This window comes from Sinohyriopsis cumingii, chromosome 2 (genome assembly GCF_028554795.1).
Source record: "Sinohyriopsis cumingii isolate HCF-2022 chromosome 2, ASM2855479v2, whole genome shotgun sequence".
Taxonomy (NCBI): Eukaryota; Metazoa; Mollusca; class Bivalvia; order Unionida; family Unionidae; genus Sinohyriopsis; species Sinohyriopsis cumingii.
The window spans coordinates 84,573,512-84,586,426 of NC_142962.1; the positions used below are offsets into that span (position 1 = coordinate 84,573,512).

Genomic DNA, 12,915 nt, shown 5'->3' on the forward strand with positions numbered 1-12,915 from the left:
ATCAGAACAAAATCAGCATAGGAGAAATATTGATTTTGTGGATTAACACACAGAGACAAATTAACCTTGAACAAAACAGTGTACCAGACACAGACCGAAAAATTATAATTCCTTTATAAACAAGGCATTTTGTCGATGCCACAAAAGTTTCATCTGCATAAATAAGAATCAGTACTGAACAATTACCATCATGGGAATAAATATTACAAAACTTTAACATGTCATCATATAAATTGAGAATTATTACTTTAGAAGAAAAAGTAAAAGATATTCGACTTTACAACAATGTGGAGAGTTGCGGAAACATTTTATGTTGGGAAAGACTCAAATATACAACATAGTAACAGATATGGAGAATATTCTGAGGCAGTGACAAAATGGAGTAAATGTAAAGAGAATTATTTAAAAAGCCAAACAATGTCTGTACCAAGATTTAAATGATATGTTTGAAGGGTTTTGCCATGCACATGTCAACAATACCCTACTTACATTTCACACTTAACAATAAGAGCTTGAAATAAGCCAGTTCTTAAGACAAGAGGAACCTTTTAACAATTTGTGCTACTTTTAAACGACGATATTAAATGCTTTGAAGTTATTTGTAGGTTTCTTACTACATACAAATACTTGTCACAAATATAGTCCTCCTCTGAAAAGGCCACCCTTTTTATACCTCTTTCCCTGTGCAGAAGGGGTGGCCATATAAAATGGGGACCACTGTATATGCTAACTGAAGTATGCTTCAACGTATTTAGTCCAATGAGTCTGTTTGTTATTCTTTGAAGATACATGAGACAGAGCCTGAGAATATAAATTATTGTCTATCTTCCATACAATGAAAGTTGTAATTTGAAATATGAAAGAGATCAAGAGTATATATATATATATATATATATATATATATATACATAGGAAAAAAGGCATCATATTGACAAGGTATTAAGTCTGTTATCTTAAGAGCTTTCTACCTACATACATCACCTGCACTAGTTGCTATGGTACATACTTTTGCAAATACAACTGCCCAAACATCACTACATCACTCATGAGTACAAAATCCACTCTTACACACACACACACACACACATAACAAATCAGTTATTCCATGTTGCAGTTCAATACACAATTTTATATCCTTTTTTGTACTAACGATAATCTGAATAATCCAATAATAAGACACTAGCATTACACAGCCTCTCGAAACCACAACTATCATGTTTTAGCAGGGTCATGCTGTACCTAATTGTTGCATCATTCCCATGAATAAAATTTATTATAATCCATGTGATGTACCAATTTACTTGTTTAGCAATTCTGTTCAAATATTCTGTATCTTGCACATATCGCTTTATGTTTACTCTGCCAGTTTGCAAAATGTATGATTTCATTTTAATCAGTTCTATTACTGTGTAGAAACTATATACAAATATAAATTTCAGTCAAACTTGATTTTTAAGCAATTTATACACATTTAGGTATATATACTTAATTCAGTTACTAATTAAATTTATATATGCATGTAGTTGACCAATAAAATAGTATGTTGGTAAGTTTGCTAAAAGCTGTAATTGAGACCATATTTAATAGTGGATTGCCAAAATATTTTCACATCTGAAAGGCATTAATGCAAGAATATTCTCTTTTAAAGCGGAAATAAGTTGAGTGTGTTGGAGATATAATATTATACCACAAACTTGAATCTGATTCTTCCTTAAAGATGCCTCTTAACAACATTTGGACAAAACAGGCCTTTTAATCCGACCATCTCTACTTTGATGGTAATCTTAGCCTCTTATTTTCGTAAACAATCAAACTGTATGTCAAATTAATTTATTTGTTGAAAAAAGAACAAACATATTGCCTATGGCAAATATGACTCTTATAGTACCTTCCCTCCACCCACCTCACCTTTAAGCCTATAAAGCCACATTTTTATTATTTTTTTAAGAACTAAAAATTCATCCATGTTTACTAATAGTTGATGGAGAATTGGTTTTATCTGTACCAAAAGATATAATATTAATAACATGGTTCAATCTGTCAAGCCAATTTTGAGAAGGTGTTTAATTTTTCTTCTATCTAATTTTACATGCACTAACCCATACATCAGTAACAAGTGATACTGTGTGTTACAATTTCTTAAGATCAGTTTTGATAGGTTGCTAAAAGACAAATAGCAATCGTGAATGGACTACTGGTGATGCATGATGACAACAGGTCTATACCAAAATCTCAGTTCTTCATATGAACAAATGAGCCAAAAATGACATAGAGAAAGGCGTTTCTCCTCAAATGATTGAAAGTGTTGCAACAATAACATCTCATTAAGTCTGATCATTCAAAATAACAGTAGGAAGGGAATTAAAATAGAAATTGGATAGCCGTAAAATTAATCTTACTTGTTGCACAATCTGCACCAGAATAACCAGGAGCACAAAGACATGATGCTAAAGTCGTGTCTGAACAGTTTCCTGGAAAACATCTGCTTCCAGAACGCCATGAGCATGCCACTGAAAAATATTGTATATCACACAGGATATTTCTAACCTTTATTTTTACTTATACTTTCAAGGCAAATACTTAAGCAAAATTATGCTTCTTTTTACAACAATACAAGTACATGAATAAGTGTTTTTTGACCAATGCAAATTTGTTTGGATGGAATAAGTATATTTGAAGTTTCATTCGCTGGATAGTTTACATGCCCATATATCTGTCATGAGTAGTCATTAGGTCTAATATGCTCTTATTTCATTTTCCTTGGTCATTCTGTAGTCTGACACACTTGAAGATTATCCTCTAAACTGGTTTAAAGCAAATCAGAAACATTCTCTGAAATGTTTACAAATGCTTTTTTTATTGAATAAGGCATGTTAGATAGTATACTGTCATGCATCCTTTTCCCATGGAAAATGCTATTCATTCTTTTTATTGAATAAGGCATGTTAGATAGTATACTGTCATGTCTCCTTTTCCCATGGATCTCAAGTCAAATGCTATTCATTCTGAATATGACCCACAATGATAAAAACCAAAGACGTCAAGCAAAGAATGTTATTAACATGACAAGCTGATACCTACATTGACAAGATAGTCCGTTGTCTCTGAATCGAGTGTAAGCATAATGTCCATACAGTTCTGTATATTCACCCTCACAGTATTTACACCGGCTGTCCCCGTATACAGTACAATCTGCGTAGTTACAATGTGCAATCTGTTGACACACTGTAAAAATGAAAAAGACATAGGTTAAGACAGACAATTTATACCAATACACACAGACTAAAGAAATTTTTTAAAGAGTAACCAATGTATGGCATTAAACTAAAATCATTAATTACAGTTTTTATGTGTGACCATGTGTGAGTAAAGGCTTAAAGTCAGCTATGAAGCTTTCGATTTTTTTAAAATTTAAATATTGACATGGATGTACTTACATGAGCAATAACCCCAGGAGCCTCGATTCTGAAAATGAAATTTAAAAAAATAACATGAAATAGAGGGTTTCCTAAATATGTGGGGGGTGATTAAGTGGTTAGTACACTGCCTTCTTCTGCCAAAAGGCCCAAGTTTAAATCCAAACGGGTGCAAGCTTTCCAAACATCACTGGCAGAAATGATACTTAATAGTGCACTGTCTGATGGATGGGGAAGTTAAATGGCAGCCCCTACGTTGGAAGAGTCACATAGTGTGCCAGTAAAAGACCTCTCTTAGTATTTCAAAAAAGGCATGTCTATTGGTTCTGTCCACACCCAAGAGTGTGCTTAAGCACAACTGCCCAAAATACTACATATCTGAGGGTGTGGCCATAGATACATAGATGGAAAGACTGGGGATGAAAGGAGATTATTTGTAGTTGTTTGTAATCCAATTCATCCAGATCTTTAAAACAAAATAAATACAAATATTCATAATTATACTACATTGGTATTCTAAGATTCATCTTTTCAATCCCTCTTTACTATTAATACTCAAGTATAAATTATAAATAGTATGAGGTCCATATAATGGAAGCAAGGATAACTACATTTGGACACAACTATACTATGGATATGTAAGCAAGGATAACTACATTTGAACACAACTATACTATGGATATGGAAGCAAGGATAACTACATTTGGACACAACTATACTATGGATATGGAAGCAAGGATAACTACATTTGAACACAACTATGCTATGGATATGGAAGCAAGGATAACTACATTTGAACACAACTATGCTATGGATATGGAAGCAAGGATAACTACATTTGGACGCAACTATACCATGGATATGGAAGCAAGGATAACTACATTTGACCACAACTATACTATGGATATGGAAGCAAGGATAACTACATTTGACCACAACTATACTATGGATATGGAAGCAAGGATAACTACATCTGAACACAACTATACCATGGATATGGAAGCAAGGATAACTACATTTGAACACAACTATACCATGGATATGGAAGCAAGGATAACTACATTTGAACACGACTATACTATGGATATGGAAGCAAGGATAACTACATTTGACCACGACTATACTATGGATATGGAAGCAAGGATAACTACATTTGACCACAACTATGCTCTGGCTAACATCTGTAAGAAACATGAATTTTTAATGCATTGATACAGAGATGTTTAGTTCATGAAATCAAAGCTTGACAAGCATAATGTTCTTATTTATTTTACATATCGATTTATTTACATGTATTTATTAATTTTATCTGTGTTTAAAAAGACATCTATTGTAACTCAATCATCTTTAAGTATGTATTATTTATGTATGTACCTTTCCATACATATACTGCCAAGCCTGCATTATAAGCCCTTTTCTAGGACTTGTAAAATGTGTCTTTCAAGATCACTTGGTGATTATTAAGGAGTCATGTATTCTTCTGCATTGTATTTAGGAACTCAAAATAAAAGAGTGTATTTAAGACAACCACTTTTAAAAGAAACTTGTCAGGCAGGTATACACTGCAGAATTATGTTATAGTTTTAATTATACATTGTACATATTTGCTGAAGCATCATCAAGTACAAAATATATATATATATATATATATATATATATATATATATATATATATATATATATATATATATATATATATATATATTATAATAAAGTTGGAGTATGTGCATTTAGTTATGGCACCCAATTTTAAGGAATTCTTAGATTTGTGCGATTACTTGTGTGATTATTGAAATTCGGCGCAATGGAAATATCCCTAGCCCAAAATAATTAGCCAATTACTAGCAGGAAAAGTCATGGAGTGAAGTGTCAGTGAGTTTCCATGATGTCATGGTGCACTAGTAGTGAATTCAGGCCAAAACTGAATGAATGTCCCTGGAGTAACATAGTCCATATTAAAATCTAGTGGTGTACATTGGTGGTATTTACGGTAGGAAACTGGTAACTTACAAAAAGGAATAAATACCAAGGGACTCAGCAGATACCATTTATGTCTCCATGGTGGCAAATGGGATGCAGTTATATTGGCAAAATGTGCCTGGAAAGCATGCACTGACTGGCCTATGTGGCAGAGTTAAAATAGTTCCCAGTGTTAGGGGATACTCAGATAGTTTCTACGGCATGAACAGATGATGGTGCGGAAACCTGATGAAGAGAAACCATGCAGATGTGCGGTTGAAAGATATTTGGCAGGTTGTTTTATCTGTGGTCGTGCCTTGATTAGAGTAAAAGTTATGTTTAGAATGAACACGTTGGGCTTTCTAATTTATAATTGAAGTTGTATGGAAGTCTTTGGAAAGTTGGGGTAAACTTATGACTTCTAGCAAGAATCGTGCCAGGGTTTTGACAACCGCTCGGTCAAGTAAAGACCCCTGGCTTGTAACAATATATATATATATATATATATATATATATATATATATATATATATATATATATATATATATATATACACACACACCCCCACACAATATACATACAACAAAGTGACCATGGTTACAGTTAACACAGCTGTTGGGGGATGAACATGTTCCGCCACTCTGGCAGATTGTTTCACTTTTTGTGGCGACTCTACAACCAGTGTTTATATTACAAGCTCCTGGGTCTGTCACTGGGGAGTAGTATCCACAGAGAGCTAAAAACAAAGATTCAGAATAAAAATATAAACAATTAATATTGTATGATATCAAGGAAACATCATGTGCATGCAATCAGCCTTATTGACTAAATCCTATTTGTTAAGAATAAAGATTATAGCTCATCCTGATATCACATCATTTTCATATTAAAGCAAGTTTGAAAATATTGTTGGAAATTCATATCTGACATTAAAAGAGGTTGCAATGTAGGGGTCTTCATTAATTTAAGGAGCATTTATTTTTTCTTAAAAAGAGGAAACACTACAATTAATAGAATTGAGCTATGTCTGCAATTTGTTTCTTGCCATTGGCATTGAAAGGTAAAAGACTCCCATATGTACCAAATGTTTCATCAAAACTGCATTAATACCATATTATAAATGCAAAAGAAACATGTATAAAGCAAAACAAAATTAAAGATATCCCAAATCCATGTGATTGTATTGTTCATATCAAGAGCATGATTGCATTGTACCCAAATAATGCAATGATAAATTAGCTCCATGGTGCCTGGTGCCTGCCATATGACACAATTAACATTCAGGAATATCTGTGATCCCACAGTATTACTATTAGAGTGAAAACAATTATATCATATGGAACTGAAAGCACTGTACCAAATAAGTGAAAGTGACCTATATTTCTTCCAAAGTGAGTGATTCTGATTACTGTTTTAATTTTCATTTCCTAAAGTGGCTTGATTTTCTGATTATGAAAACTTTTAAACAATTAGTATAATTTCATTCAGAAGCATGATCATTTTATAGGATTTGTAGAGGCATATATGAACAAGAAAATGCCCTGTGATATTGTTCTTAAATTCACTTTGGTAGTTTTTGAAGTCTGAATAAGAAGTGTCAAGTCAGTCTAAAATGTTTACAATGGGCCATATCTCACATTTTTCTTCAAAGTTTTTATAATTCCACAAACTCCAAGAAAGGACTGCATTCAGGTCCATGCATCTTTCTTGTAATGGTAGCCTCCATTCCTAACTAACTAGAGCTAAACCATCTTGCAAATTTCACACAGTTTAATTTTTAGCCTGAATGATATATCGTTCCAAGAGTCCCAGGGCATGATCAGCTGAATTTCCACATAATCCTCAGTCCTCCTGACAAAGTCTTAACAGACCAGTCTTGTTACAGTCCTAAGGAGGCTGAAGAATGGCCAACATCCTAACTAAGCCAAATTTAACAATGGTAATTGACCATTTGGACAAACATGAAGATTGCTCTGAATACTAATTGGAAGACTCTACCTATAATTTTGTATGATATGTATATCTCTCCTTAACGATAAACATGGTAAATGACAATTTCAAAATATGTGATGAAAATTTCATTCAAATTGGAATAAAAATGCTGTAGTTGGAACCCATTATACCACTATGATACTGTTAATGTATCATTAGACAAAATTAATGCTTAACTTGGTGAAATAATTGGTAAGAGGCCCATGAGAAAATGAGAGAGAGAGAAAGTACAAGACTATAAAGAAGAAAGGGTCTCCAATGCAAACGTATTTTAAAAGAATGTGTACTCCCTTAAAACACCAATGAAAATCTGCATGTTATTTGTGATTTAGTATCAGATTTATAACTTTTAAATTAGATATCACATAAATGTATTACAGACTAGTTTTCTTCTCTGATTAATTACTTACGATATGGACATGTTTCTGTTCCTTTACTGGACCACCCCGATGCACATTCATATCTCTCTCGCTGAACATTTCTATGAGTAACAAATAAAATTCATGTAAACATAACATTTGGCAAGATGATATGACTTTACTTTAGACATTTCATGAATAAATCTGCTATTCATAGCTACATGTTTCATTTGATATGGACATTAGAACTTAGAGCGACAAATTTTCTCAGTAACAAGATCTGTATTTTTCGAGGTTCTCATCAGTAATGAGAATAAATATCTCAGCAGATTTATCAGTCAAGTATATAGTACAAGCATAGAATACAATGCCTTTCCTGTATCATCAACACATCTCTGATTCTATACCAATAGATATCTTATTGTTTAGACCCAATGTTTACTATTTTCTTAACAATATTTTGAGAGTCAGAATCAGGCAAAATATTAGTCCTCTATATATTAAACAAAATCAATTAAATAAATAAATTTTGGTTCAATGATACAATCTAAGAACATAACCAGGTGGCACAAGGTGAATATAAATCTCTGCTTGTAACTTAACATAAGCTTAATATATGTTTGAATTACCAATCACTTTATTACACATGGGAGATAACAATGAGGTTACAAATGAAGATGATAATTACGGTATCAAGCTATGAAAATTATTTCAACTGCATGTTAAAAACATCAGTCTGTTATAAAAAGTGTTTGTCAACAATCTCTGGTGTGCTGCCATATCAAATGTAAGTAATTACCAGTAAGCATTTTAAAATACAGGCTCAACAGGACTGGACCCTCTTTCCTGTAGGTGAAAATAGATTTACTTTTTCTCATTTGCCTTGCCTTAAAATATTCTATTTCTAGTAACAAAAAATGTTGAAAATCTAGGGAATGAATATTAACATGTAATTCAGGATCAACACAATATATTCCTAATGCAACACATGAAACTTTGAAGAAAGACAATGTTTTACAAATATTAAAATGAAGTACACAACTTAAACTGTGCTGATAGTTTAATTGTATTCATTTATAATATGTCAATTTCAACAAACTGATGTCCACTAAAGAAACTTGCACATATCTGTAAATAATGGCCGTAATAACTCTTTCAACCATTATTACATGTATATTTTGCAAGCTTCATTCACTCAGACATCTTCAGTTTTCAGAAAGGCATTTGGGAAAAATTTTATGCACAAAATTGATCAACCTGCCTAACATAAAAATTCATTAGAAAAATAGATTACACCAGTGATTCAAAAACTATGGTATCTATAATAAAGAAAAACATCAATATATTGACCTAAAAAGTCAGTGGAAGCTGAAAGCAAACAAAGCATATGCACCCCAGTCCAAAATTAAAGTCATACATACATTTTTCATGTTAGAAGGATTTATGATGCAAGGTGATGTTCACAGTATAAATACAAGTCCTTCCCTACCTGGTACTTCTGCAAAAACACTGTGTACTAAACAACTTTATATGCAATTCAAAACAGTTACCATCCAGGCCATTCTTGGGAAAGACTACTTGCCATAAAGCCACATGTCTAGACACTACTGGTAGCTATTTTTTGCTTGCTAGCCGACTATCTGTATTTCACTGGATACTTTCAAGCAACTATACCTGCCTCACATCAATTTCAACAAGACATGCCCAAAATAATTATTAAAAATTCACATCATAGCCATAAGTAACAAATTAAACACCAACCAATTTATGAAACTATCTTACGCAAGAAAACTCAGTCAGAATACAACCCCAAGGCCTGCTAATAACAGTTGATGAATGTGATCGGCAGCAGGACAATTAAGTTTTGTCCACCAAAAATCAAGGATAAAACATGGTGATGTGTACTAGGGCCTATACAACAAATAAGTATTGCATGATGCACTGTAGTGGTTGAGGTTTGCATCTGAACATTTGTCAACTGTAACTTGAAACAACCTGAACAGAATTTACATGATTTAAATTATATCTAGTGTTTTAAACATTTTATAATTTATTAGGAATAAAATGACACGGTTTGGACAGACAGACAATAAATTTCAATATGACAAACAATTTGTAATAATGCACAGCAAATTTTGCTTTCATAGATTCATGAGTAGTGTGCATACATACTTTACATATTTCATTACATACATACATGCATGCATACACACACACACACACATCCATATACTTCTGGGGCCCCGAGTGGCCCAGTGGTCTAAAGCACTCTCTGTTACGGATCCATGCCATCTCACCTCTGTCTGCGTGGTTTCAAGTCTCGGATTCGGCTAATGTGGGTATGTGAGAAAGCTTGCCAGTAGCTTCTCGTGGGTCAGTGGTTCTTTCCGGGGTTTTCCCGGGTTCTTCCTCCACTATTAATACTGGCAGCCATGTATAGCCTATCGTGAGCTGAAAAATGGCATTAAACCCTACAACAACAACAACAACAACAACATATACTTCTGAATTAGGCATATGTATTTCCAAAACTGCAATTATGTTCCCCTGGCTGCTATTGGATTTGAAATAACACGTAAAATTCTTGCACTTTCCCTTTTATATGAGCTCTAGTCACCATAAATATCAATGCTTCATTTAGATATTGGATTTTTTAGTCACAATGAGAACCATGCTAAAAGTATTTATGTTTAAGTATGTTATACAAATTTAATGTTAAATTACATGTAGATGTTTAAGCTTATATATATATATATATATATATATATATATATGGGGGAGTGTTCCTAATGTGTATGAAAATTTGTAAGAAACTTTACTACTTTCTTCAATACCTTTGTTTAAAAAAGTACATGATTTTTGACGTAATTTTTACATTTAAAAAATGTATCGAAAGGAGACAGTCTTGTCCACAATGACCAAACAATAACCGGTCCTCTAGTAAGTTGTGACTGATTGTTATCAATAGTTTTTACTCTTTTTGAGCAGGAATCAACTACATGCGAATATACATAAACGGGGGGGGGGGGACTTTGTATTTGGTGTAAACAGAACATTCACGAGATTACACACCATTATACTGTGGATACCTCCAACCACAGGAGTCTTATCAATAAAGTACGGCGAAATATCTGACAACATGAAATCACCTTATCGGTAATATAAATGTTCATTTATATTACCCATAAGGTGATTTCATGTTGTCAGAGATTTCGTACACGTCAGACTCCTGTGCTCCAACAGAGGACGTCTCCACTTGGAAAAAAAAAAGTAAATTCTTGCTTCAACGAACAAATTTAACCCACAACAATGTAAAAAGCATGATTCGAAGAAATGTCCCCGTTTACACGCTTGGAACTTGTTTCTTGATTTTAGAATGTATCTTTCTCCAAAGCGATACATACATGTGAAACTATACTTTCTATAGGCTAGATTGGCCAGTGGAAAATTTGCTAAGAGAACTGTGCTATCCAACTTCAGGTTTTCAACACGTATTATCTCCCTTTAGATACAAAAAATTAAATAACCGAGCCAAAATCTGGTGCATAATAAGATCGATGGTATTATTATTATTATTATTACTATTATTATTATTATTATTATTATTATTATTATTTCTTTCATAATTGTAATCAGTAATAAGAAACTCGGTAACAGGCTGATTCGGATGAAGCTTATTCGGCCCAAATTACCGGGATAAACGGCTGATTCGGACCATGTGATACAGTTTCATGTGAGATTTAAATGCGGCATTTAATTTTTTAAAATTTCACATTTCTCATTACTTCTCTTGTACGTTAAGTGGTTTTGATATGCGTGTACGGAAAAAATTATTTAATTGTATTAAAATTGCTGGGACAAAAATTACGAAATTGATCCATGCAGCAACATAGTTAGATTTATGCCTTTGTTAGATTTATTAGATTTAAGTACACAGTATATGTATACTGCCTATTGTAATATACATCAATAGCATTAAATAAAACTTTTATACTAAAAAGAGAAAGGTCCTGCACAATATATTATTTAATTCGATACAATATTACACGTCACTATCATACATGCATTATCCTAGTTTTAAAGACATCGTAAGACAAATTATCTCATATTTTAATAATCTTTACTTAAAGCAACGTACCTTAATTATTTTCTTAATACATAATTCATGTTCTGCAAATTACTAAGCGCTCACCGTTCTATATCACTGCCATCTCACCTCAGCTGTCTGCATGGGTTCGAGTCCAAGGCTCTGATTGCGTGGGTATGTGGAAAAGCCTGCCAGTAGCTTCTCGTGGGTCGGTGGTTCTTCCCTGGGTTTTCCAGGGTTCTTCCTCCACCAGTTATACTGGCCACCAAGTATAGCCTATCTTGTGCTGAAAAATGGCGTTATACCCTAAAACAACAACTAACTGAAAGAAATCAATGCGGACTATTTGTTTAAGTATCTGTATATATATGTATATATATATATATATATATATATATATATATATATATATATATATATATATATATATATATATATATATATGGGGTCTTTTTTAAATAGCCAGTATAAGCAGTGATGAAATCCGGGGAAATTATTTTTCTCACAAAATCTAACCCTATGCAAAATACGAGCGACTCCAAAAAGGGACAAAAAGTAAGAACAAAATTAAACTAAAAATTTAAGCCCAGACGATAGAAACTCTGAAAATTAAAGGGAAAATGCATGAAAACTAGTCCAACTGATCTAAATGCCTGAAGGCAAAGGAGTGCGGGCTTTGAAACCTACAACTGAATAGCTTTCTGCAAAAAAAAAAAAGTGTAGGAAAACAAGGATAAGAATTTCAGATTTAAAAAAAAAATTGTTTATATGGGAAATACATAAAAACCAGAAAAAGAGAGTACATGTATATTAATACATAAAACACATTATATCAATGAAGTTACACCCCTAAAGCTCACACCAGTTCTATGTTCTGGGACGGGACGGCTGGGTGTCCACAAATAAAGAGATTTACTTTAAAGATCCAAATTCAAAAATAACAGTAAAAAAAAATTATACTATTGTGTTACTCATCAGTCACTCTTGACCAAATCTTTTAGGGATAAATACGTCGCAATGAAACCCTGGTTTGCATCAGCAATCAGTTGAAACCAATGATTAAATTTATGTACATTACTGTTTGATAGCGTTGGAAGTCGGT

General features: G+C 32.9%; 1 protein-coding gene across 1 annotated transcript in view; it reads right to left on the reverse strand.

Annotated features, from left to right (window-relative positions):
• LOC149805302 (uncharacterized) overlaps window positions 1-12,915 on the reverse strand; it is a 192,644-nt gene that overhangs the window by 146,245 nt on the left and 33,484 nt on the right. Inside the window, exons 6-10 of the mRNA XM_089933948.1 lie at window positions 7,778-7,848; window positions 5,957-6,111; window positions 3,438-3,465; window positions 3,082-3,225; window positions 2,400-2,510 (exon numbers count right to left, since the gene is read on the reverse strand). Coding sequence (XP_089790074.1) covers window positions 2,400-2,510; window positions 3,082-3,225; window positions 3,438-3,465; window positions 5,957-6,111; window positions 7,778-7,848 — 509 coding nt within the window. The remainder of the gene's footprint in view (window positions 1-2,399; window positions 2,511-3,081; window positions 3,226-3,437; window positions 3,466-5,956; window positions 6,112-7,777; window positions 7,849-12,915) is intronic.